This window comes from Mesoplodon densirostris, chromosome 18, assembly GCF_025265405.1.
Source record: "Mesoplodon densirostris isolate mMesDen1 chromosome 18, mMesDen1 primary haplotype, whole genome shotgun sequence".
Taxonomy (NCBI): Eukaryota; Metazoa; Chordata; class Mammalia; order Artiodactyla; family Ziphiidae; genus Mesoplodon; species Mesoplodon densirostris.
In genome coordinates, this window is record NC_082678.1 from 1,648,941 (window position 1) to 1,675,811 (window position 26,871).

General features: G+C 50.6%; 3 protein-coding genes across 5 annotated transcripts; 2 read left to right on the top strand and 1 right to left on the bottom strand.

Annotated features, from left to right (window-relative positions):
* Positions 1-1,913: 1,913 nt before the first annotated feature.
* On the top strand, positions 1,914-14,061 carry LRRC59 (leucine rich repeat containing 59). Its single transcript, XM_060082273.1, has 7 exons — positions 1,914-2,101; positions 4,121-4,180; positions 4,506-4,664; positions 4,896-5,000; positions 8,076-8,148; positions 10,239-10,412; positions 12,062-14,061. The coding sequence occupies exons 1-7, from the start codon at positions 1,997-1,999 to the stop codon at positions 12,307-12,309; spliced, it is 924 nt and encodes a 307-aa protein (XP_059938256.1). The 5' UTR covers positions 1,914-1,996; the 3' UTR covers positions 12,310-14,061.
* EME1 (essential meiotic structure-specific endonuclease 1) lies at positions 13,791-20,262 on the bottom strand. 3 transcript variants are annotated; one of them, XM_060082269.1, is made up of 9 exons: positions 20,192-20,262; positions 18,325-19,136; positions 18,114-18,241; positions 16,654-16,743; positions 16,441-16,562; positions 16,111-16,237; positions 15,757-15,872; positions 14,774-14,963; positions 13,791-14,527 (listed from the first exon to the last, which is right to left on the bottom strand). In XM_060082269.1, the coding sequence occupies exons 2-9, from the start codon at positions 19,109-19,111 to the stop codon at positions 14,351-14,353; spliced, it is 1,737 nt and encodes a 578-aa protein (XP_059938252.1). In that variant the 5' UTR covers positions 19,112-19,136; positions 20,192-20,262; the 3' UTR covers positions 13,791-14,350. The 3 variants fall into 3 exon arrangements, with proteins under 3 accessions (XP_059938252.1, XP_059938251.1, XP_059938253.1); XM_060082268.1 differs by lacking the exon at positions 20,192-20,262 and adding an exon at positions 19,993-20,183; XM_060082270.1 differs by lacking the exon at positions 20,192-20,262 and adding an exon at positions 19,993-20,183 and having other exon boundaries at positions 14,353-14,478.
* An 11-nt stretch (positions 20,263-20,273) lies between these two features.
* Positions 20,274-25,449, top strand: MRPL27 (mitochondrial ribosomal protein L27). The gene is made up of 4 exons (XM_060082277.1): positions 20,274-20,335; positions 22,436-22,567; positions 22,982-23,049; positions 25,035-25,449. The coding sequence occupies exons 1-4, from the start codon at positions 20,296-20,298 to the stop codon at positions 25,239-25,241; spliced, it is 447 nt and encodes a 148-aa protein (XP_059938260.1). The 5' UTR covers positions 20,274-20,295; the 3' UTR covers positions 25,242-25,449.
* Positions 25,450-26,871: the final 1,422 nt, after the last annotated feature.

Here is a 26,871-nt window from a genome sequence, read left to right on the forward strand (position 1 = left end):
CCTGAGTTTCTTCCTTCATAACAGAGAGATAACAAAAAAAATGTGCTTCATAGTCTCTTCATGTATCAATACATTATCAAAATAAGACTGGTGTATATGTATAGCTGATTCACTTTGTTATAAAGCAGAAACTAACACACCATTGTAAAGCAATTATACTCCAATAAAGATTTTTTTTAAATTAATTAATTAATTTATTTATTTATTTTTGCTGCGTTGGGTCTTCGTTTCTGTGCGCGGGCTTTCTCTAATTGTGGCAAGCGGGGGCCACTCTTCATCGCAGTGCGCGGGCCTCTCACTATTGCGGCCTCTCTTGTTGCGGAGCACAGGCTCCAGACGCGCAGGCTCAGTCGTTGTGGCTCACGGGTCTAGTTGCTCCGCAGCATGTGGGATCCTCCCAGCCCAGGGCTCGAACCCGTGTCCCCTGCATTAGCAGGCAGATTCTCAACCACTGCGCCACCAGGGAAGCCCAATAAAGATTTTTTTTTTTTTTAAAAAAAGGATGCTTAAGGGCTTTAGAGATTGCCAAGTGCTAATGTATTGTTACCCAATTGCTCTTGTCTATTTCCCAGAAGCCTAGAGCACAGTGCCTTGCTGGGGATGGGGAGGGGTGCACACAGTGATTTGTTAAACGAGTAGGCCATGGCACTGACTTCTTTTGGTCTTCATCATTCCCCTCTGAGAGAAGTTTTAATATCCCCATTTCAAAGAGAAGCAAACTGAAGCTTGGAGTGGGTAAAGTGCCTCATTCATTCATTCAACAGACTCCTGAATGAGCAACTACCCTGCATCAGATTCTGGGGATACAAAAATGAAATCCCTGCCATCACAACCCAGAATGGAGGAAAGAGACATAAAGGTAAGTATAACACAAGGTGGATTACAGGTGATAGCTGGTAGTTATTGGGTACTTACTAAGTGCCAGACATGCTGTAAGCTCTCCATGTGTTTACTCCTTCCATCCCCCCCAAACTCTATCAGCCAGGTACCATTGTTATGCGTGTTTCTCATGTATCCATAGATGAAGCATGGTGATTGCTTAAGGATTCATAAACCTCAGGGCAGTTTTCCTGAAGGACTAGGAATTAGCTAGGCAGAGAAGGTGGGTGGAGAAGGCAGGGCCATTTCAGGAGAGGGAAAGGTTTGGAGGCCACCTGTTGGAAGCCTCCACAGCATCCCAGGCAGGGGCTGGTCAGGAGGCTGCAGGAGCACGCACGGCTCAGTGTAGAAGAGAGAGTGGTCCCTATTCTACAGGTAGCTATTTGAAGAGCTTTAAGCAGAGGAGAGACTTGGCTAGATTTTTAGGAAGATCATCTGGGCAGCTGGGTGGAGGTGGATGGAAGGGAGAGAGACTCCGAATAGTAATCCAGGCTCAAGTTGATGGTCGCCTGGACCAGGGCTTGGGGCAGTGAGGAGGAGATGAGAGAGAGAGGCCAAGTTTTCCGGATCATGATGGTTTGGGGATCGTTAGAGGACAGAGAGCAATTCTGAAGGACACCCAGTTTCTGCTGCTAATCCAGGGGGATGGGGGAGATCTGCTGAGGTCAGTTTTGGATGGAGCCCAGATCTTCTGGCCCCCAGTCTTTTCGCCTCCTGGCGCTGCCAGCGACGACTGCCCGCGGGCGTGCCCTCCCAGCACCAGGGAACGCAGCTGCTCGGCCGGCGACTGAACTCAGAGCCGGAACCTCACGCTCCCGGCGGTGGCGGGCGACAGAGGGCGCTCCCGCACACGCTCAGGCCGCTCTGGCCCAGCCCGTCTCTGTGGCCGCGGAAGGTGACGTGGACACGGAAGTGGTCGTCGTCGTGGCCGCACCGGGGGGAACGGGGCGCAGGGCGCAGAGGGCGGCCGGCGGGCGGACGGAAGGCGGCGATCTCACACCTGCGGCGGCCGGGGACGCAGGCTTTGTAGGTTGGGTGCGAGTCCGCTGAGCCGACGAGCGGCTTCTCAGCCCTTCTCTTGCCCGTCGGAGCCGGGACTAGTTCAGCCGGCGTCACCATGACCAAGGCCGGTAGCAAGGGCGGGAACCTCCGCGACAAGCTGGACGGCCACGAACTGGATCTGAGCCTCAGCGACCTGAATGAGGTCCCGGTCAAGGAGTTGGTCAGTACAGCCCCGCGAGGCCCAGGCGCCCACCCGCGACTGGCGCTGGCCCCTGCGTTGGTCGCCTTCTTTCGCATGCCTCAGTCTCCATGGCTTAAAATGAGGTGGGGGGAGTGGGACTAACTCCCCGGGGGAGGCCGCGTCCGGCCCCAGTTTTCTTCCTGGGATGTACACGTGTCACTTTGGCACAGTTCCAGAAGATGGGAAGGAGCTGCTTGTCTGGCTATGGGCTTTTTACGGGTCAGGAGTGAATCTCCCCCCGCCCCGCCCATTTCAGGGGCTTTCACAACGCTCAGCTCCTTGCCCGACCCAAAGTAGGAGCCCTCGGAGCGCGATTGCTGGATGTATTCGGAGAATGAATGAACAAATGAATGAATGACTTGGTCCAAGTAGGCCTCCGGTTAGACCTGGGTGTGGCCCAGACCTGGCTTTTCTTGGAAGTCAGAAATCCCAGCTGGCTGCCCCAGCCCTGAGGCGGTACTTCCTTGAAGAATGTGAAATCTCACTGCTTGGTTGGCAAAGTCTCTTCCCAACTATGAAACTGGTGGAAATCCGCACCATCGTGGCCCACCCCTCCACCCGCCTACTCCCGTACCCCCAACCGGGGAAACAAGCCTGAGGCCCCAGGGACATTGCAAGACTAGTTTGTTGCCAAAGTGGAGTTAGATGGTACACCCCTGCTTTGCCCACCTGGTTCCCCACCCGCATCCCCCACAGTAGCCTCCCTTTGGATGACCTGCACTTTCCTCACTGCCTTTAACGAATTATATTGAGTTTGGCACTTGGCCCAGTCTTCCCTCTGCCTTGGCTGTGTAGTATGGAGGTTAGAATGGGATTCCCAGTTCATATATCAGCTTCATTGCTTAATAGCTGAGTGCCCTTGGCAAGCTTAGTTATCCTTTAAGCCTAGGTTTCCTCATGTATAAAATGGTGATAGTTATTGCCATCGCATAGGGTTGTTGGGAGGATTAAATAAGACTGTAATGTAAAATACTTGGCAGGTAGCAAATGTTGATGCATGTAACTATTACCACAGTGTGCTTCCCACTATGATATCTCAAACTTCTTTAGGTGGTCAAACTTCATGCTTGGGACTTTGACATTTGGAAAGTCCACGTTGGCCCAGTGTCCTTAACTGAATATTTGCCTTCTTCCCCGCCCCATGTTTCAGCCTGGCCCTAGAACTGCAGGCATCCGGTTGGTGCAGCATTGCCCCTGGGAGAACGGAAGGGTCAGTTTTGCTGAGCCTCTCCATCCCAGGCCCCATGGGAAAACAGAGCTGGGTTGTGAGGGCCTTGATTTCACTCTGCATTCACTCATTTACTCATTTGTTCAGTTACGAATCAGCCATCGGGTATATGGAGTGCCTGGAAGACCGTGAACTGGAGAATATGGAAATCACAAAGCTATATTAGACACAGTCCCTGCCCTGAAACCTAATAAGGGGCAGTGCTAGAGAGAATATTAAAAGTGCTGTGGAGAATTTCTAAGAATCTGTTTTTTTTTTTTCCTTGGATGTTCCACAGCCAGATCCCTACTCTGCATTCTTCTCTAGGTCATGGTTGACTGGCTCATTTTTCCTTGCGTGTCTCCAGGAAGATTATAATTAAGTGCTATTTTTTTTAAAGGCCTTTTCTTTTTTTTTTCCTTTGTTGAAAAAAATTTTTTTAACATCTTTATGGGAGTATAATTGCTTTACAATGGTGTGTTAGTTTCTGCTTTATAACAAAGTGAATCAGCTATACATATACATATATCCCCATATCTCCTCCCTCTTGCATCTCCCTGCCATCCTCCCTGTCCCACCCCTCTAGGTGGTCACAAAGCACCGAGCTGATCTCCCTGTGCTATGCAGCTGCTTCCCACTAGCTATCTGTTTTACATTTGATAGTGTATATGTGTCCATGTTAAAGGCCTTTTCTAATCATGGGAACTTTCTGTGGAAAATGCTTCATTAGCAGATGTCACTGAATTGTTCCATGTGTTGATCTGACATTTTGTTCTCATTCCCTTTCCTAGGCTGCCCTCCCAAAGGCCACCATACTGGATCTGTCCTGCAATAAACTGACTGCTCTACCGGTAAGACTGACGAGCAAGCATGATTCCCTCTAGAGCCCTGATGCTTCTCCTTCCTGTCTGGGGGAGTTGTGTCACAAGGCATAATTTCAGGATAGGCCTGCAGGCAGGCTACCACTAGAAAAGGGCTAAGCGCTTTTGCACACACGTCTCATGGCTCACCACCAGGAGCTGTGCCTGCGATCTCCATTTTCATTCGAGCTGGAACAGCTAGTAGTAAAAGGTAGAGTCAGGATTTGTGCATAGGTGCCTCTGACTTGGGGCCCCCTGGACTGTTACATCACAGTGTGTGAGCCCAAGGCCAAGGTGTTCTCTCTTTGGGTCCTAGTCGGATTTCTGTGGCCTCACACACCTGGTGAAGCTGGACCTGAGTAAGAACAAACTGCGGCAGCTGCCAGCAGACTTCGGCCGCCTGGTCAACCTCCAGCACCTGGACCTCCTCAACAACAGGCTGGTCACCCTGCCTGTCAGCTTTGCTCAGCTCAAGGTAACAGTTCATGACCCAGTGTTTCACGGCCAGGTGTGGCAGAGGGCTCAGGGACTGAGGGAGTGTGGCTGTGAGAGAGGCCAGCAGGGCCGCCACCTTGTTGCCACGACCTCAGACAGCTTCCCCTGCGGCCGGAACAGAGAAGGGCTTTCTTCCTGCTCGTTTCGTTCCACTTTCAGGGGCTCTTTATGTGAGCTCGGGCTTACCAGACTCTCTGCCCCATCTGTTTAGAGTCTGAAGTGGCTGGACCTGAAGGATAACCCCCTGGATCCTGTCCTGGCCAAGGTGGCAGGGGATTGCTTGGATGAGAAGCAGTGTAAGCAGTGTGCCAACAAGGTAAGCACGAGGCTCCCCAGTGGCTCCTTCACACGTTCCCCTGGGACTTGCCTCTGTCGCCTCTTGTTTTCCCCTCCCCAGGCACCCACAGCTCTGTCTTTTTTTAAAGAAGATGTTGAGGGTAGGAGTTTATTAATTAATTTATTTATTTTTGGCTGTGTTGGGTCTTCGTTTCTGTGCGAGGGCTTCCTCTAGTTGCGGCGAGCGGGGGCCACTCTTCATCGCGGTGCGCGGGCCTCTCACTGTCGCGGCCTCTCTTGTTGCAGAGCACAGGCTCCAGACGCGCAGGCTCACTAGTTGTGGCGCATGGGCCTAGTTGCTCCGCGGCCTGTGGGATCCTCCCAGATCAGGGCTCGAACCCGTGTCCCCAGCATTAGCAGGCAGATTCTCAACCACTGCGCCACCAGGGAAGCCCCAAAGAGCTGTGTCTTTTAAAGCATGAAGGTCTCTGAAAATGTCTACTCTGAACCTGTCAGGCAAAGGCACCTTTGTTTCTCTCTTTACAAGCAGTGGAACAATACTGTCTTCTGCTCTACTGCAGTACTTCTGTTCCTAGAAATCAGGACCTTGCATGATCCAACACTGCACTGTCGACGGTTGTTTATATGGAACAAGAGGCTTAGGTGCTGTAGCGTTTCTGAGTCACAGTTATTGAATTTTGATAATAAAGGTGTTGTTAGTATTTGTAAGTTTATACCTGTAAACAGACACATCCTGGGCACACCTGGCATTTGATTTCAGTTGAGTCACCTGACATAGGAGGAAGGAACTAACGGGCAGCCTGGAAGGCAAATATTGCCAATAACCTTGAAGGTGCTTTACATTGTTTCTTAAGAACAGCACTGTACCCATCTCTCAAAAACTCCAGCTATAGTCATTTTTCCCCTCCAGCTTTAGAACAGATTGCTGCTGCTTCAGCTGAGGACCAGACGACTTACTTGGCTATGTTTAGGGGGCGTTGTGAACACAAAAGAGTTAACTTTAAACGCTAGATTAATGTAAGCGAAATGTGTGTATGATGGGTCTCTGAATCTCGGGAGTAATGGCCTTTCTTTTCTTATCATTAGCTCAGGGCTTCTTAGATAGTCTCATCATCTGTGTCACGCATTGTTACAAGAAACCAAGCACAGCATCAGTGCATCCAAGAAGCCAAGGCAACAGTTTGCCCTCAGCTGGGAACAGTACAAGTGATCAGTGAATCCTGTTCTGAACACTTGGTGCTTTAAGAATGTTTTCTGTTCTGCAGACTAACAATAGCTACCGTTGACTGCTCTTCCTCTGTTGTGCATGCTTTGCATGTTTCATCTCATAACCCTCATAAACCTGGGAAGTAGGTATTAATTCTGTATCCCTGACCCGAGAAACCCTCAGTGTGCAACACCTTTCATTTATCCATTTATTCATTCAACTAATACTACATTAAACCAAAGTTGCTGATGTTCCAGTTTTTGACCTACAAAAATAACTTCTGTTGAGTGTACAGGTCTTTCGTATTCACAGGTATTTTCCAGACAAAGCTCCGGGGAGCACGGTGCGTTGGGGCTGTGGTGAGAAGCCATGCTCCAGCACCGCTGCCCAGAGCTCTCTCCTGCGCACACCTTTAGGCACGTACAGGGGTGGCGTGGGGCAGTCAGAAGGAGGTCACTTGTCTCCAGGAGTTAGCTTAGGTCAATTCTGACCTTGTGGGTGCATAGTAACTAATTAGCTTGGCACATAGTAAAGCACCTTTTAAAAATAATTTGTTAGTTCAACAGTAATCATCAGGTGCTTACTACCTGCTGTGGACTGGGATAGGTAAACAAAAGCAACCCTCCCGAGGCTCTAGAAGAGCCTCTCCCATTTCTGACTGGGCTGTGTTGTCAGATAACTAACTCCTGATGTATTGTAGCCAAGCTAAAAGGGACGGCTCTTAAACGTCCAGGTTCTTTATTTAGCCAGTTTTTACCCCCTAAAGCCAGCTGAATGGTTGGTGCTTATATAAAATTCAGAGTTCAGGGTGAGACAGGGACTTTGAACTTGGGCCCCCTCTCCACAACATGCTTGACCTTCCTCCAGATCCTGCAGCCCCTTGTTGAGCAGCCATTTTTTAGTAAGCTTGACTCCTTTGGAGAGGTGCCAGCTGGTGCAGGTCCTGGGTTACTCAGGACAGGGTTCCTTGTGGCTTTAAGCCAGGCTCTTGGAGGGAGTGGCTTTTGCAGACCTGCTCCTGTGTCCCTCTTATGATAGATGTGGGCATGTCTGAAGTTTCCATGAAGTAAAATAATTACATTTGAATACATGTCTGTCCTGCAGGTTGTCTAGTGCAGTAACGAAACAAAATTAAGACAATTTCTGTCTTCATTTAGAATACTTGAGGTTTTCTTCTCTTATTAATGCAGTCAAGCAACAGTGTTCACTGAGCACATAAAACGCCTTTCTCTTAACAGCTCTCCTGCCTCTGTGCACTGTACGTAAGCGGGACAAGCTCTGGCCTAGGAACTCAGGAGACCTACCTGTGCTACTTTCTAGCCATGTGACATCAGAGCCTGGGCTTTCTTCCTTATTTTTACAATGGGCATCCGGTCAGTTGCTCATCACACCTGTACTGAGTGCTACAACTAGCTAAACTCTGTGGTCACCTGCAGAGCTAAGGACAGTAGTCCCTAACCCTTAGGGAGCTTACAGTCTAGGACTGAGATGGATAAGAAAACTCCCCACGGGTGGGAGGAGGGGAGCCTGCGGCCGCCCACAGAGGTCAGGAGAGTGTCTTAGAGGAAGTGCTGTCCCTGTTTAACACAGAAGTTGCTGGGAGAATTACATAAAGCGATTGTAAATGGCAGGACTTTTTAGATTGCGGTTGGCATTGTGTTTCACAGACTTCTCTCCTGACAGCTTTAGTGAACTGGGCTTACGTGGCTCTTCTCGGGCTAAGGTTGGCGCGGTGAGGACACAGGATAAGGTTAACTTCATTAGCTCTGCACAGCTCCCAGGAACTCTGGTGATCAGGGCTGCTGAAAAGAGCAGTCTCTGTTTTGAGACTCCCCGCAGTGAAGACAACTGTGTTGAGTAGTTCAGCACCCTCCTCTCCCTTTGCAGGTGTTACAGCACATGAAGGCCGTGCAGGCGGATCAGGAGCGCGAGAGGCAGCGGCGGCTGGAAATAGACCGAGGTAGGTGGCCACCCGCCTCACGCCTGAGCAGCTAGGATCCGGGATAGGAGCCGTGCGGAGCAGTGGGGAACAGCGTGGCGGTAGATGGCAGCATCTCTCCAGCCCTGGCTTCTCCACCGAGCCCCACGGTCACAGTCAACTGCTTCTCTCTCTGTCTGCTTGGAGGGTTAATAAGTATCTCAGATTAAACCTGCCTAACCAGATCCCCTTCAGCACCTTCCGGTGTCCCCCCGTAATGGGAAATCACCATCCCTATAGTTATTCAAGCCTGAAATTGGGAAGATAGCCGTGATTGCTTTCTTCTGTTACTCCCATGTCTAGTCCATCAGCAGTGGCAACTTCAGTGCCACCACCGCAGTCAAGCCTCCAGCCGCTGGACTGCCACAGTGCCTCCTGGCACCACGTCCTGGCTCCATGCTTGTGCCCTTTCCACACAGCAGCCAGGGAGATCTTTTCAAAACCCAAATCTTTTCTGCCGCTATTTGCTTAAAACGCTCTCATGGCTTCCAACTGAAATTAGAATGAAATTCAAACTCAGTAACACGGCTGACAAGGCCCGCCATGGCCAACAAGGCCCGCCGTGGCCGACAAGGCCCGCCGTGACCCAGGCCTGCTTGCTTCTCCGGCCTCGTTCCACACACAGGGAGAGAGTGCAGTTACCGTCAGCCACACGATCCTCTGCTGCTGCTTGAACACACCAAGAACAGTCTCATCTTAAGGGCTTTGTTGGTTTCCTTTTCCCTCAGATCTTGACGTGGCTGCCTACTGGCTTCGTGTGGTCCTCATCTGAAACCTTAACCGTTTCAGAACCACTCAAACTAGAAGAGCCAACCCACCTGCCACTCTCTGTCACATCCTCAGTTATTTCCTTTATGGCACATATCACTGTCTTTTTCCCTGTTTGTTCACTTGTTTATTGTTTGTCTCCTTCTGTAGAAAGCAGATGACTTAGGCACTAGAGCTTGACTTTTCTTCTCTGCTGTATCCGAGCACTTGGAACAAGGCCCGGCACACAGTAGGTGCTCTGTTGACGAGCCGGCTGACTTCTGAGCCCGCTCGCTGGAGGATTCCCGTGGTTAGAGGGACATGTGTAGTACTGATTACAGGCGGCCCCTGAGATTGGAACCCCTGGGTTGTGACCATTCCTTGTACACGCACGGCCGCTGTGCTGCCCATGTTTACTGTGACCACTGCTGCTTTCGCCTCTGGATGGCACATGTTCTCTTGAGGCTGGGCAGAGTGTGTTCTTGGCATTCTTGGTGCTCAGCTGGAACTTGGAGCTTGTTTGTATGTAGAAAAGCAGTGGAAAGCTACAGTGATAAGAATAGTACTATTCAGCTACATGATAGTTCACATAGGCTTTTGAGCCCTAAAAGGACATTGAACCACCATTTGTGGCATTCTGGCTTTGGAAAACTGTGCTTCAGTCTTCCAAATAATTTGGGAATGCATTTTTAGAAACCAGTGATTTGTAAGGTGGGTGCTGTGTGTAAACATACTTGAGCTGTGGAATAAATCGGAATGTTACACAGACTCCTGAGTTGAAGTCTAGAGTACCCTCTGACAAACTAGTAGTCTTGTTTTTTCAGGAAAAATTTCCATCTTCTCTGACCCTGAACCTGAGTGCTCCCTTTTTCTTCCTGCCCTCCCCATGCCACATTCCTTTCCGAAGCTTGGGAAGACGGGACTCCCATAGAATCAACACCTCCCTTGTTTCCTCTCCTCGTAGTTGAGTTGTGCAAGGCTGTCAGTGGCTGTGTCTTCTGAATTAGTACCTAATTCTAAAGGAGCACCAGACTCATCACCCATGCCTTTCTTATGCGCCCCCCACCCCGTTACATCACCCTAATCTCTGCTGCTTGTGGCCAGGAACCCCTGAATAAGAATCCACTGAGCAAACCCTGAGAGCAGCTTATTGTATTTTAGGGAGGGCTTACTTCCCAGAGAGCAGAAAGACAGCTGTTGCTTTTTAATGTATCTTATGTGATCCACAGCATAAGGGAAGGGAGCCTGAATCCATATTAATCACTTGGGAAAGCACACTGGAGGTTTGTGGGAGAGAAGCCACTTTTGGGTATACTTTCTCATAGAGGCCGAGAAGAAGTGGGAGGCCAAGCAGCGAGCTAAGGAGGCTCAGGAGCGGGAACTGCGGAAGCGGGAGAAGGCGGAGGAGAAGGAGCGCCGGAGAAAGGAGTATGACGCCCTCAAAGCAGCCAAGCGGGAGCAGGAGAAGAAACCTAAGAAGGAAACAAATCAGGCCCCGAGTAGGTTTTTCTCTCAGTTGCAGGGTTCCAGGAGGGGTGTGGTGGGCAGATGGCTTGGTTTCCAGGCATGGCTGAGCGAGTGAGTGAGCGAACAAGCTTGCAGACCTCGTCAGGTACCGTATACTCTAAGGCCTGGGAGTAACTCAGAGGGTCCGCTTACGGGGAATGGGGACCCTCCTACTGCCCCGAATGGTTTGTTTCCCCAGTGTCCCATGCTTACGTGCAGGTATTTGGGTCAGATGTAGCTTAGAACATTTCCAGAACAGGGAGTTGCACTTTTTGTAAGGGTTAGATTCTAAAATCACCCAGAAAGGTAAAGACTGCATGTGGTCACATGACTCTTCAAAGTCCCTGACGTCATCCAGGAAGTGGACTGGGCTTTCGAGTGTGTGGTGCCGTCTCAGTGGTACCAGCACTGCCTGTGGTTTTCTTCCCCAGTTGGACCCGATCACTCCGTTGGGTGAGCACCAGGGGAATCACTGGGCCTGAATTTGGGGAGCCATGTCGTCTATAACACACGTTAGTGTTTTGCCTGAATATGTCCCGTTGGATTTGTGTAGCAACGTGACTCCATGTATAAGAGAGGACAGTATATCCTCTGGGCCAAAAGGGACACCTGAGGGACAGGAACCTGAGCAGCGAAGCTCTGTGGGGAGGGAGGCCTGCCTGCTTGCCCCCGCTAGCCTTGAGCAAGTCACCCAACCTCACCACCTTTCTGTTCCCTTGTGTAAATGAGGATCCTACCTCCTTACAGATTAGTGGTAGGATTAAGTGAGAAAAACCTATGACAGGATCATGTAGTTCTTGGAATGTGGGTGTTCAGTCAGGTTTTTTTTTTTTTTTTTTTTTTGCGGTACACGGGCCTTTCACTGTTGTGGCCTCTCCCGTTGTGGAGCACAGGCTCCGGACGCACAGGCTCAGCGGCCATGGCTCACGGGCCCAGCCGCTCCGCGGCATGTGGGATCTTCCCGGGCCGGGACACGAACCCGTGTCCCCTGCATCGGCAGGCGGACTCTCAACCATTGCGCCACCAGGGAAGCCCTTCAGTCAGGTTTTTTAAAAATTTGCCTAAAAATCTCAAAACCATTTTTTTTCTTCAATAATTATATTCACTGCAGACAATTTCTTTATATATATCAGAAAATGGCAATCACCTGTAATCCCCTGTTCCCAGCAGTAATCACTGTTACCAATATGGTATACTTTCTTCCAGGCTTTCTTTTTATCTTATAATAAAAACATGAACAATATTCATAAAATTTGAACCTGCTTCCCCAAATGGGCAGCACTCCACCCACGCCTGATGCCTCCTGATGAGCCCCTCCCCTTGGTCCTAAGGGGCCCAATCATCAGCATGTTACGGAGAGCTTAGGGCCCTGGGGACTGTGTGCCAAGTGAGACATCCAGAACGAGACCCAGTTCTGAATCTACCCCCTGAGATCCAAGGGAGAAAGAGTTCATGTTTCAATCTCTGCATAGCAAAGTTTTTAAGAGCTCAGATGTTCTAGAAAACGTGTTCTCCTCAGGGCCGGGGGAGTTTTCATCAGAGCAGAGGGGTGTAAGTGGATGTGCGTGGAGACTAGCATCGACTGCAGAGTGTGCGTCTTTAAACTGACTGGACTCTGCCTACTGTGACTTTGTCCCCCCAGAATCTAAGTCCGGCTCTCGGCCCCGGAAGGCACCGCCCCGGAAACACACTCGCTCCTGGGCTGTGCTGAGGCTGCTGCTGCTGCTGCTGCTGCTGTGTGTGGCTGGCGGGCTGGTCGCCTGTCGGGGGACGGAGCTGCAGCAGCAGCCCCTCTGCACCAGCGTGAACACCGTCTACGAGAGCGCGCTCCGCGGCCTGCGCAGCCACGACATCCTCCGGTGGGTCCTGCAGGCCGACTCTCAGCAGTGAGCTCGTCCTCCACACCTGCCGCCTCCCGGCCTGGGAGCTTGGATTCCTATGGAATTGGGTTCTGTTGGACACAACCTCTTCGTAGAGTCAGACCTGCCTGCCATCGTCACATGGCTGCCGTTCGGTACTTGAGACCTCCTCTTTGTAAGACTTTTTGTTCCTTAGTCAGGGTTCCCTGGTGGAATAAGGAGAAATAGGAGGTGGGGCCAGTTACCTGCATGCTTAAAAGAATAGGCTTGGGGTGGGGAGAGGAAAAAACATAGCCTTTTCTAGTTGTTATACAAAGCTGTATAAAGGCAAGACTCATTTCTACTAAAGGTCAGCTGTCACTACATTTATACTTTTGTATGTCACAAACCCTTTCTTTCATTCCTCCCTGGGGAGCCAGGGCAGGTCAGGAGGCAGTGTGTTATTGGGGACTAGGGGAACACCGTACTCAGCAAATCTAGTCTAAATTGGGGAGGGAGGGGCATACCTATTTTTTAAGGACCTCAAGACATTCAGATATTTTAACAGTCATACAAAATCTCAGGCTGTGACAGGACTTCCAGACCATCCAGTCCAATGTAACACTTGTAGACAGGGAAACTGAGGCCTTCCATGACTTGCCTGTGGTCTCCTATAGCTGGTTTGAGGCAGAACTGGATTCCCACCCTGGTGTCCTTTCTTTCCATCATTTTGCCTCCTTTATAATGTACTGAGAGAACAAAACTTACACCAGAATTGTCCCTTGGCTGGAGTATAGAACCTTTCATGGGAAACAGATTCATGACCCACAAATAGAAATCTCATAGCCATGGGGGTCTTCGGCAGCTCTTGTAGAGTCCTGCGGCAATTTATGTGGCTTCTATAACACGGGGACGGTCCAGGCTCCTTGCGTCAATTTGAGAGCATTAATTCCCTGATTGCCAATAAACAAGAAGGCGGACCCTTGCAAAGCCACATTGTCTGTGACGGCTCTCTTCCATAGTCGGTGTGACTAAATACCTCATAGGCAACCTGAAAACGAAAGCTTCCTAAGAGACTGAGGTTTAGAATTGATTCTAGACATAACTACACCTACACAATGAAGGGAAGTACGTAGCATCGTGGAGTTTAAAAGTGGTACTTTAACGACTAGCATGAGTAAGGGCAGAACTGTCCATTCTCTCGTCTGCCAGACTCAGCACTTTCTTGCTCTGTGGCCTCCTTTGCCTCCTTTCACAACAGTTGGGTGAAGGGATCAGAAATGGCCGTCACGGTGCTCATTCGCAGAAGACTCCCGATTGAACGTTCCTTGCCTCTCCCCAGGGAGAGCAAGAACCTGTCACGTCCAGAGACAGTGGGGTCCATCTTTCCGGCACTAGTGGCCCACGGATAAGACTGACACTTGTAACCATCCTGACAGTGGAAGAAAAGACTTGTTCTTTTCTCCCTCAGGGAGAGCTCTGCTGCACAGGCCCACGCCCTACCCAGAATCACTACACATCCCTTTAGTCTTCCTCCAAGCTCCAGAGCCATTGGTACAAATGCTTTATTGAAACTAAACACATAGTACATAAAACGAGATTAAGAGAATACAGAAGTCAGCATAGTGATCAGACCTCCCCCCATTCCTTGGCGGCTTGAGGCAGCTTCAGTGGATGGGAGGAAGGCGGGAGCACATCCGGCCTTGTCAAGCAGCCTGCCGAGGGCAGTGCACTTGTGACCTCAAGATTTGATGCCGAGGTTCTTTTGGATTTTTGCAATTATTAAATTGATGTCTGAGTGGTCTGTCTTTGTTCCTTTGTATTTTGAGGGCTGGCTGGGGCCGGGGTCGCGGTGGTTTGTACGTGGCAGTTGACTTGCTGGGAGAGGAAGGCAAATGTGAGCGTCTCAGCCTCTGCCCCACGTTGACAGGTGGGGACACTATCACAAACAGCGACGCCCAGGAGAGCGTGTTGTGGGCAGGACCCAGGCTGTGCTGCAGGAGGCGCTTCTAATCGCTGCACTGTAGTCATGCTCTGAGGTCGGGGGGCTGGGGTGGAAATCAGCTCTTCATCCCTGTCCCTGAGGGCTGGCATCAGTCTGCACTGTCTAAAGAGAGATCTGGCTGCAAAGCTGTCATCTGAAGGTAGATACGCCTGGAGAGCTCTGGTCCAAGGCGGCGGGAGGTGGCTGTCACACCTTCCCCACGGCGCACCTGTATGTCTGCAAGCAAATTCTGGCGTTCTTGCTCAGAAAAACACCGCTTATAAGCCTGAAAGTGGTAAATGACCTGTTAATACCATACCACCCATGGTCATTCCTCACCTGTGAATAAGGGACGGGAAGCTTGGGTTGGGGGATGAGAACCGTCCTCCCTCCCTGGTCAGTGTTGACTCTGATCTCACACCCGCACTGTTGACTTACAAGGCATTCCTGGGCCCTCACCAGTGCTGTCCGTGGAAACTGGGAGTCCACTAAGGCCACAGTGCACTGGGCAGTGACCCCTGAAACGGCATACCTGGATCAGGAGCTGTGGGGAGGGGTAGGCGTCCACAACGGCACTGGCCATTTCCAGGCTGACTCGGTTCAGCTGCTGAATCTGTCTCCTCCAGACCACCGCAAGCCCCCTGCCAGAGCGGTCCACCTTTGCCCCTCCAGCCCAGTCGCTCTCCAGGCAGAAGGAGAAACTAGCTTGATCTCGGAGCTTCCTGCAAACAGCACAGTTGAGCTGCGAGTCGTGTGTTACTGTGCTGCACCTGTCCCCTGAACTAGGAACTTAAAAACCCTCCACTGACATCGGAAGAGGCGGGCGTGATGTTCTCCCTGGCCAATTTGAATGCTCCTCCTGTCCCCTAGCAGTGCTAGTCACCGATTCCCGTAAAAACGACATCTATTCCTTTTCATGAAAAAAGAAGTTACCAGAAAAGTACGAGACTCTTGCTTGCACTGAGACTGGGGTGTCTTGATCGGGGAGGCAGTGTGCATGGGCGTTAGCACAGAGCACTGGGTATCAGGCAGGTTGGAGTCTTGTTCCGGTTCTTCTGATTCGCTAGGAACTCTGACAAGTCGGCCTCTTTAGGCCTCAGTTCCCTCAGGTATGAAATGAGGGACTCGGACTGGATTGTCTCTGAGGAATCACTGATTTTAAGTTCTGACTATGAACAGCCCTTGAGCTAAGTAGGCTAAAAAATTGTTTTACAAGGGCTTGTTTCATTGTGACCTGACCTGCAATGAATTCTGGTCAGTCGGCCCACGGATAACCCAGTACCAACCTGCAGAACACAAACTTACACATAAGCTACAGGAGAACATTTTAAAGGGACTGAGCTTGGGGGCTCTTTCCAAGAATTCCCAGGGTTAGGTCAACTCCTTCTGCCTCAAACTTGAGTGACAACAGACTAGCAGCAGAGTTTAGGGGAAAGGGACATCATCTTTGGGTACCAGAATCACTGTCAAAGACAAGGCCAAGCAACCGAGCCAGGACCCGACAGGGGCACTCACTTGAAGGGCGCCTCAGCCACAGCCTTCGTGAACGCGCACGCCAAGTCGGCCAGCTCTTGCCAGCTCTGCACAATTCGGGCCTGGGCTTCTGTGTGCAGCTGCAGATCTACCAATGCCTAGAAATCCCAAAGCAGATGGACTGGAAGGGTATGCAGTGGCCAGTTTGAAACTCTTCTCCTCTCACTGTTCACTGAAGTTGCACCCCAGCCCCTTGGCTCCCCGTTTGGCCCCTTCTCTCCTACTTAGTGCCAAGGTAGAAAGTAGTGTCCGGCAGGCATTGTACTCTTTATCAGTGGTGAATCGGGTTAGATGAGAGCGGGCACCCACGATGACTCAGGCAACAGAAGTTCTTACCTCCTCCATGTCTACCCTGGTCACCACAGCCGCTGTGTTGGCCTCCGGTTGTCTCTGCTTCTCCTTCTCCTTGGCCTGTTCTCCATTTGCCACTCCCCGTTTCCTTCTCCTTGGAGCATTCGGAGCACTGGAGCAGGGGAGGAAATCAAAGAGCCGCAGCTCCAGGCCGAGCTCGGGCAGAAGAGGTGTGAGAAGACTGGACCAGAGAGTCCCACAGGGCTAGGAGGGATGCTATTTTGCAGAGGGACCCAGATCTGGGATGAATAAATCCACCCCTGTTGGCCTAAGAGCTGCCCCTTTTAATGCTAAGTCTCGAGGACAAATCCAAACCTGAAGCATTTCCCCGGATCCACAATCACCAGTGACAGAGCTTTCCCAGCTGTCCTTGCTGTGATGTCAGTTACAAAGCTCCGAAGCGTTTCCTTCCCTTCCTCGGTGCTGCCCAGACTCCCCTGCGTGAAGGAGCAGAAATGCATGCATGCCTGATCCCTGCAGTCAGCCCTCCGTCCCAGCCTCAGCGCCTGCCCCTCCGGCTGTGCCCACCTGCTTGAAGTTGTAGATCATGGACACAAACGCTTCCGCCGGGAGCAGCACCAGAACCATCGGCTCCTCCACCCAGCCCTCCTGTCCGTCCTGTCAAAGGGCGCGGAACCCAGCAGAGGGAGGCAGGTCAGCAGGTGCTTAGCACCTGCGAGAGAGACCCAGGCCTTCTGGGTGAGTGACTTCATCGCCATCAGCCTAGTCCACTTTGCATTATCCTTTTTCTTCTGGAATGAAGTCATGGTGGCAAGAAATAGTGACCCATAATCCTGTCCTTCCCAGTCCTCAACTGTTCAACCTCAGTGTACTGCACCTCTGAGGCAGTGATTCAGAAAGGAGCATCAGGGACTTCCCTGGTGGTCCAGTGGTTAAGAATCCGCCTTCCAATGCAGGGGACGCGGGCTCGATCCCTGGTCGGGGAACTAAGATCCCACGTGCCTCAGGGCAACTAAGCCCACACACCGCAGCTAGAGAGAAGCCCACATGCCGCAACTAAGACCTGATGCAGCCAAAAAATATAAATAAATATTTTTTAAAAAGGAGCATTAGTGAGTTGAAACGGACTGAGAAGTAACTGCCAATATTTCTATGCATTCTGAATAGGGGAATGGAGTGAAGGAAACTCTTCTGAAGGACTTGGAACAAATAAGTAACTTGGGCTTTGAGGGTAGATGCTAAGCCGAGTGGCCCTTACACATAGGTTTTGTGTGACAAAGATAAGAATCACCAAGGAAACTTCAGTCTGTGAGAGCACCTCTTCTTCGCCATACTAGGGCATAATCAAACAAAGCCAAGGCCGCGTCACGGTCCACAATCCTGCAGCAGTACAGTATTACAGAGGAGCCGTGAGCAGGACTTGTGCGGAGTTTTCTGTTTAGGTCCCTATAAGCAAAAGCCAAGACCCATAATATTGCAAAGCACAGGTGGGAGGAGCTCTGGGTTCTAGCCCCTCCCACCCCCAGCCACTATTCAGCTGTGATCCTTAACAAGGCTTTCAACTTCTCAGGGCCTCAGTTTCCCCACCTGTGATGCGGGGACAGAAACGGGTGATTCCACCCCCCGCCCCGAGGGGCATTTGGCAATATTTGGAGACATTTTCAATTGTCACAACTGGGACAGGTACTGTTGGCAGCTACCAGGTAGATGCTACACATCCTACAAGGCACAGGACAGCCCAGCACGACAGGGAATTAACCAATCCACAATGGCAGCGGTACCCGAGGTGGAGAAGCCAAGTTAGAGCTGCTGGTGTCCTCAGGTACTGCGCTGCCCCTTGTAGTGTCCTTGCACCCTGCCCACACCTTGGAAAACAGCCCCTTTACTAAATCCTCCTCAAAGTATACTCGGCTGAGTGTGCTATCTGCTTTCCTGCTGGAGCCCTGACTGATAATACATCCTTTAGACTAAAAGCATATTTATCCTGTAACTCTACGGAGGAGAAACAGCAGCCAGAAAACCCCTACCTCAGTGGACCCAGCCCTTCTCCTCCACGTGATGCTGCAAGGCACGGCCGGCGCCTCAATCACACAGCAGCACCCCATGGACTGTAGTGCTCCGAGGAGCTGGCCCCCACCTTCCATCTGTAAGAGCACTGCAACAGATGGGAAAGGGGCTGTCAGTGGGGCCCAGAAAGCAGGTCACCCAGCAGGAGGTAAAGAAAGATGCCTGCAGGACCTGGATCCAGCAGCAGAACGATATGCTTTAAGCACTCCTCTGGCCTCTGAGCTTTCAGCCTGTGAACCAGGGCTGCCTTCTTCTTCCTTTCCTGTTGCCTCTGGGTGCTTTCCTTTTGGCTTGCTTGTCCCCGCTGCTGGCATCCCTGTGAGCCTCTCTTCTGGACCTTCTGATTATGCTTCTTTCTCTTCTGAGGTGGGGGCACCTCAGCATTCGTTTTAGTTACTGTCACGCTGTTGCTCTGGACAGAGCAGGGAGTTTGGTAGGCTGGCAGCTGATGGCATGGACTGGCTACCACAGGGTCCTTGTTATTCGATGCACGCCTCTCTGAGGTGTCACAGAGAGGAACAGCACGGATCTTTGTAAAGGGCTGGTTTTGCCAGTCGCGTGACGCTCCTTCATTATTCCGATGATCTAAAACCCTTTTAACTGGGGAGCTGGAGTCCTCAGGGCTCAGCTGCTTGTGGGTCAAAAACTTACAAGTAAGTCTCTCAGCCAGGGGAGCAAATTCTTCCTCATCCTCACTTCCACTGCTTAGCGCCCTGACTGGCTCTGTTTGTGTGACAGTTTCAGCTGTCTCTGGAACAGGCGGTGGATCTCTCAGTTTTGGTGATGGAGGACAGGAGGCCTCAGAATCTGAGGTGTCAACCACTACAATCTTCTCCTCCTTCTGAGGCTGCCTCCTCTTTGTTGAAGACGGTTCCTTCTTCAGAAAGGCAAATGTTGGCAACTCCTCAGACTCACTCTCACTGGAATCCAGTGAGAGTGATGACTTCTCTACAGCCATCAGTATGTGCTATCAGATTAATTCCCTAAAAAGAAAAGAGAGATGGGACACTGAATTCAGTCCACTTGATGTGTTCTATGGCCAAGCTCTAAGGACATAAATGATACACAGAGAAAGAGGATATGGTCCCAACACGGTCAATCTGGAACTCAGAACAGCTATGTCTGTAGTCTAATAGGAAACCTTCTCAAATCCTTTCTAGGTCAAGGTGAGGTATAAACAAAGTGGAGGTTACTATTAAAAAATGTTAATGAGGTACGAACAAGACTCAACACCACCTCTTTGCTGATCTCTGCATGTAAAATGGAGATACCAAGAGTCACTCTTTTTTAGCTGAGTATGTGAACTTTTGTGACTGGCTTCTTAGCATAATATTTTCAAGGTTCATTTATGTTGTAGCATGTGTCAGTACTTCATTGCTTTTTACGATTGAATAGCACCTCACTGTATAGATATGCCACATTTTGTTTGTCCATTCATCATTTGGTGGACATTCTGTTTAATTCCATTTTTGGCCATTTTGAATGAATAATGCTGCCATGAACATTCTCGTCCTAGTTTTTGTGGGGATGTTTTCAATTCTCTTGCAGACAGACCTAGGATTGCCAATTGCTGGGTCGTGCACAAGAGTCATTCTTTGAACAAATATTCACTAACACTGTAGGTGTGACCCGAGATAAGCCAGGTAACCTCTCTGGGCCTCGCTTTCTTTTTTAGTAAAATAGGGATAATAACATTACCTACTTTACAAGATTGTAAAAAGTTTTTTTTTTTAAAAGCATGCATCTACAGAGCTTAGTACAGTATCTGGCACGCAGGAAGCGCTCAGTAAAGTAAGCTGAACGACTAGGGAGAGACCTCATCCCTGTCCCCGCACGGACCTCGGTAGATTCTGGCAAAATGCGCGGGTCGGACAAGCGGGTCCCTGCTGAGCGGGCTCCAAGCCTCTCCCGCCGACACCTGGGCGGGCGGCTCGCCCACGCACCGCGGCAGAAGCGCCGGACGCCCCAGCCACCAACCTCTGCGGAGCTGAGCTCAGGTAGTAGGCCCTACCCCGTCCGCCCGCCCGGCAGCGCTCACCAGCAATTTCTCGCGTCACTCTTTCATCCGCCACGCAGGACCCGGAAGTAGATCTCCGGTAGCGGAAGCAGATTTCTCAGACCGGAAGCGAATGTAAGGCCAACATGGCGTTAGCGGTGCTGTCGCAGAGGACGCGGACAGCTGGTAAACGGCCGTCGTGGCAGTCGCCGGGCGAGGGGTGGAGGCGGAGTGGAGACCTTTCAGGGATCTGGGGGCTTGGAGGTCGTTCCCCACGGATGACCCTGGGGGCTGGAGGGGACTGGGGGGAGTGTGCGGGGCCCACGAGGTTTGAGGGGCGGTAGTCACTGGTCATGTGACAGCTGGGGCGCGGAGCACGTGACCTTTCCCTGCCAGGCGTGCAAATACAGCTTGCCTAGGGGTGGGTGACGGTTCTCCGCTTCCCCTGTCTAGGGTTGTTTGGATCCCATTATCTACAAAAATGGGTTACTGCTTTTGGCACATAGGCGCTCAAAAAGTTAATCTGTTCATTCAGCAGATTGAGGTCTTTGTGCCAGACACTGTGGTAGGTATTGAGGATCTCAGCAGAGAAGATGAAGACATAGTCTCTACCGCCAGGACGGTTACTTCTAATAGATAAGCCAGTACATAAGCACGTAAATAAAATAGTTGTGAATTGTTGCAACTACTGTGACAGAAAGGGAAAAATGTGTCTGTGTCTTTTTTTTAGGTTGGGTGGTCAGGGAAGCCCTCTGAGGAGGTAACATGTAAGTTAAGACCTAAAGGATGACAGGAGGCCTGGCTTTGTAAGAGAGTGAGGGGCAAGAGAGTGACTTGACCCAATTTTCCATTTTGAGAAGCAAACTATTGCTCTTATGTGAATTTAAAGGGAGTAGGAGTGGAAATGAGGAAACCAGACGGGAAGCAGTAATAGTAGCCCTGAGGAGAGATGATTTAGTCAGGGTGTTAGTGTCAGTGAACTTGGGGGGAAATGGGTGGCTTTGAAATCCGTTTTGGAAATAGGATCCGCAGAGCTTGCTGGTGAACTGGATATGTGAGATCAGCAAAGGGAAGGAATCTGCAGTGACTCTTTGATTTCTGCCTGAGCAACTGTGTAAGTGGTAGCATCGTGTACTCTGAGGAGGGTGGGGAATAGGGTGAAGGGCAAAGATTCGTGCGTGAGGTAAGTTGCGTGAAGCAAAGTCCAGTTCCTGAGATTGAGTGAATAAATGAATAGGCGTTTAAAGGTAGGTAGATCCTGGTGCTGGCCATTTAACATGTTGTCTCTGTAAGTCCTCATCTCTGGTCCTTTGCCCCAGCTCGTCTCTGTTCTCATTAAATCTTCAGAAACCTAGGTTTTAGGAACTCTGAACTTATAGACTCCAGGACCCACAAGCCTTCCCTGAAGCCTCTGGCATGACCCTGATTAACCGTAGCTGTATCTGGAGACCTGAATGCCAGGACTGCCGTTCCTGGGCTTGTCATACAGCACAGGGCTTCCATCCTGCTCATTATGAATTTTAGTTCACTTTCCTTTTTAAAATAAATACCATTGAGCACTTTGGAATGAGTATGGAGAGGTCAGATTAACAAGGGCAGGGTGTCAGTCTTCTTGGTCGGACCTGCGCTTGATGGACTTGCCGAACAAAGAAAGGGTCCAGCCTTCTGAAATGGACAGGAGCCTGTGGGAGTCACCCTCACAGAGGCTGCCCTTTTTGTTTACTAGTATCTGATGTGCAGTGGATGGGTGATGGCTAAGAAAGTGGTGGGTGAGGTCAAAGCAGGAGGCTCTCTCTGGGTGTCCTCTTGCTGGGCTCTGTGGTCTGGCCCCTCCACAGTACATTGAGCCTTGAGGGCATAATGGTGAGTGAGGCTGAAACAGGCAGCTCTGTGGTGTCCTCTTGCTGGCTTCTGTTTCTGTGGTTTTGTTTCTCTTCAGTAGGACTGGATGTGTCAGGACCAAGGGCACATGGTGTTTTTTTTTTTTTTTTCCATTAATATTTTACTCCCTCCTCTCAACCCTAGGCCACCCACAGGCAGCTCATATAGTGCTTACACCATGGACAATACAAGAATGACGTATCCCCTGTCGTGGGGGAAGGCCAAGGACCTCAGACACTCCCCGACAACCCACAAAGTCAAGTGGCATTTCTGCTCACACACCTTCCTCACCTCCCCTGACACTGCCCCCTGCCACCTCTCAGCTTAGCAAATGACCCATTGAGGCAGAGAAGGAGTCTGATGGGGAGCCGCTGTGTTTGAACAACGTTTCTGTTCTCTCCGCAGTTACAGCCCTGCTGAGCCCCCCTCAGGCCACAGCTCTTGCTGTCAGATATGCGTCCAAAAAGACAGGCGGCAGCTCTAAGAACCTCGGTGGGAAGTCACCAGGCAAACGCTTTGGCCTCAAGAAAATGGAGGGTAAGGGTGTGACCTGGCTTCCACTTTCCACTTAGCACCCTACCCTGCTGTCCCGGCGTTCCTTTGAAGAGCGGGCACACCACACAAGTGCCCTGTCCTGTACTCTCCATTTTGCTCACCAGAACATTTAGTTCCAAATTAAAGAAACAGCTAAGACCTGAGGCGGGGTGGAGGGGCTGAGGGGGAGCAGATAGGTGGGAACCTTGGCCATGGGACTGCAGAGGAGGCTGCCGGGTGGGAGACAGGGGGCTCCTTGTGTCAGACGGGGAGTTGGTCTTATCCAGGGGCAGGCTTAGAGGTTGGTATCTAGCATTTGGGCCAGGAAAGCGAGGGCTGCCGTGGTTTCTTAGCAGTTCGCTGTGTTGCCTCATCGTGGGGGCCCAAAGGTAGCACACATATGGACTTCTCTTCTAGGTCACTATGTTCATGCTGGCAACATCCTTGCGACTCAGCGCCACTTCCGCTGGCACCCAGGTGCCCATGTGAGTTGCTCTGTTTCCCCCCCACCCCGCCCCGTTTTTTCTTCACCTCTGCATGCTTCTGAGCATAGTACTTATAACAGTTGCAATTATTGGGTGCTTACCAAATGCCAAGTGTCATGCTGATTCCTGGGCCTGCATTATCTCATTTCATCCTTACCCCCATCCCTAGGGTAGGTAGGTGTCATCTCTGTTTTACAGGTAGGATGCCAGAAACTTAGAAGCTGGGGTTGGGGGGTGGGTAGTGACATGTGCTTGACTTCCAAATCACTTTTTCGCTTCGGTAACAGCATTAGCTTGGTTCTCTGGGGTCTCCTTTCTAACCCCCAGTTCTTGGAAGAGGATATTTCTAGTGATTTAAGATATTTTTTTAATCTTGGGAAACTAATTTCAATTTATTCATTTTTTTTCTTATTTTTAAGAATTCCTCCTTTAATTAAACTTATTATTAGATGGCTGAAAGATAACTTGAATTTAATAAAATAGAATTCAGGGCTTCCCTGGTGGCGCAGTGGTTGAGAGTCCGCCTGCCGATGCAGGGGACATGGGTTCGTGCCCCGGTCCGGGAAGATCCCACATGCCGCGGAGCGGCTGGGCCCATGAGCCATGGCCGCTGAGCCTGCGCGTCCGGAGCCTGTGCTCCGCAACGGGAGAGGCCACAACAGTGAGAGGCCCACGTACAGCAAAAAAAATAAAAAAATAAAAAAATAAAAAAATAAAATAAAATAGAATTCAGTCTGTGGGCCAGAAATTAGGTCCATACCAGGCAGGGATTTCAGTTTCAGCAAGTTGGTATTACTTGCTGAGGTAGGAAAGTTCTTTAACACAGATCTGTACTATAGTCTTTACATTATTTAAAATATTAGTTTAGTTTCCTCTGTAATCAATTTCCTCCTGCCTTCTTACCTCTTTTTTGGCAATTTTAGTAGGCACAGAAAGACTGATAATAACCTATAATTATTTCAAAAATGCTAATTTGTATGTGAATTGATTGTATGTATAGTAGCTTTATTTTTTTTTAGAACTTGAGACATTCAGTATGTGGCTGTGTTAATTTTTCAGACTTAATAAAATAATAACAATAATAAAAGCTAATATGTTGTGACCTGGGCAGTATTCTAAGCTCTTTCTGATTATTAACTCATTTAATCCTCAAGATGACCCTATGAAATAGTTAATATTTATCTCCATTTTGCAGATGAAAAAAGTGAGATACAGTGAAATAAATTAACTTGCCCAGATCACACAATAGTAAGTAGTAGTGCTGGGATTTGAACCAGTCTGTTCTTTTAATCAGAGAGATATTGAATAATGCTGGGTAAAAATGGCCACACATGCAATCTCAAGTTCTAAAAGAAAAAAGCTATATGTATAGTTAAAAAAAGAAAAGAAATATATAATACACAGTTTATTTAATCTCTTTGCTCATATTTCTCACCTGAACATCAGGGTTAGTTATAGTACCTACTTCACAAGGTGAGAATCAAGTGAGTTAATGTATATAATAGGGCTTGGAACAGTGCTTACACACTGTAAGCGTGACATAAGTATTAGCTGATATCATTTTGTTTAATTAGCATATGCATTATCCATATAGCTTTGAGCCTAAACTTTATAGATCACCATATAGATGAAAATGTATATCAAACTAGTGTTGTGTTAAGCCTCAGTGAAGCAAACTCCCAGGAGCAGTGATTAGAGACATTTTCCTGGGCCTGGTTTGGGCATCTATCCAGCGTGGCTTCTGGCCAGCTGCACAGATATGGGTCCAGGTATCAGCCCTGAGTAACCACCAGGATTGGCTGTTGGAGTTTTCTTTTCCCACCTTTGTGATGGAGTAATTACCAAGCAGTGGGAAAGGGAACCTGAGATGGAGCTTTCTGAATCCTCCCCTTTGGCCCCAGGGCCTGAATCCTTGTGAAGAGTCTATCCTAGAGCCCTGGGATGGGCCCCCTGACTGTCCAGCTGACCAGGTCTGTGTGTTGCAGGTGGGGCTGGGGAAGAAGAAGTACCTGTATGCTCTGGAGGAGGGGATAGTCCGCTACACTAAGGAGGTCTACGTGCCCAGTCCCAGCCACTCGGAGGCTGTGGATCTGGTCACCAGGCTGCCCGAGGGGGCTGTGCTCTACAAGACTTTTGTCCACGTGGTTCCTGCCAAGCCTGAGGGCACCTTCAAACTGGTAGCTATGCTTTGACCTCCTGGTCGAGGCCTTTGGACAGAGACTGGAGCCCAGGTGACAGGAGAGGGTGGTACCAGACGTCATCAAGGGTCGGAGTGACGACAAGGCCTCCCAAGGAAGAAGTCTGCTTGGTGGTGACTGCAGGAGACTGTGCAGTGACTGGCTGGGAAGCCCTTTGGGAGACCTGACCTGGGGCCAAAAATAAAGTTAGCTGGAGTCGTGAGTCTCTGCTATTTGGGGACAAACCTGGATGGAGTGGCTTACTGATCTGTTATCCATGTTCTCAAGTGCACACAGTGGGGAGCCTCAAAGCAGGAAAGAGGCCTGTCAGAGTGAGGACGTGAGAAGAGGGGACTTCATTTTGAGGAGGGGATCCCTTTAGGACCATCCCCCGAAGGGTAAGGAGGAGGAGTGCTTGTGCTTGAGGGTGTTCCTGCGCCTTCCCCTCCTGGATCCCACAGAAGTCGCTGGGGAAGAGTGGGCGGGGGCGACCAAGGGGCCAACAGAGGAAGCCAGCGTGGTCCTGTTCCTCTCCTGGAGCCACATTCAGAGGGAGCTGGGGCGGCAGCCCCAGAAGTGGCCACATGGCAGACCCCTTCCTGCCTCTGTGGGTCCAGAGCAGAGAGGCCCCATCTGGCCTGGAATACCAGGGTTCTTCCAGTGATGAGGCAGAATGGGTGACAGATGGGCTTCTTCCTGTTACCCAGAGAGACACCTCGCTCTCATTCTTTCCTGATGCTTAGTTTATCTCAAACTGTAAACTGCAGCAAAGAATCTGGCTTTAGGAGTACTCAGTCTGGGCCTAGAGTGGGCTGGGGGCAGGCCTTCATTGTCAACCCAAGACCTTTAGAAGCTTGGCTTCGAGTGCAAGGGCGAGGAAGGAAGTCTCAGCCGGGGTGGACAGACGTCCTGGCTGTTGGAGGTAGGCGCTGCTGGCTGCAGCCCCAGAGAGGGCTCGCAGAGTTAGTGCCTTCCTCCCAAGCACTCTTCTTTGCCCTGAAGGCAGGAGCTCCAGGGGTTGAGGGCAGAGAAGTCTAATTCTGGAGGTCTGCCTTGAATTTGTCACCTTGATTCTCAGGGCATGACCCCAGATTTCCCACCTCCTGCAAAGGTGGCTCAGGGTTTGTTGAGGTTCACTTTGGCTTCCTTCCCGTAGGGTCTTGTACCAAGGCCCAGCTCGGGGAGATGGTTGGAAGCGTCTCCATAGGCTCCGCGCTGCCCTTGCCAGTCCCCGCCAGTCCCCTGGAGAAGTGGGAAGGGGCAAGATGGAAGAGCGTGTTCCCTCCTATAGTGTGTCCCTGAGCAGGCAGGTGGCTGCTTCCTGGGGTGGGTGAGCAGAGCCATGGCTGGGTGGTAGTGCAGGCAGTGACCTTAGGGCCTCGTAGCTGGATGGCAGCTGGGGGGGGGTAGAGTGAAGACACGACCCATTTCCATACGTACACACACACACACCGCCCCCACCACACACACACACACCCCGCCCCCCCCCCACACCGCCCCCACTACACACACACACACACACACCGCCCCCACCACACACACACACACCGCCCCCCACCACACACACACACACCTCCCCCCACCACACACACACACACACACACCGCCCCCCACCACACACACACACACACACCGCCCCCCACCA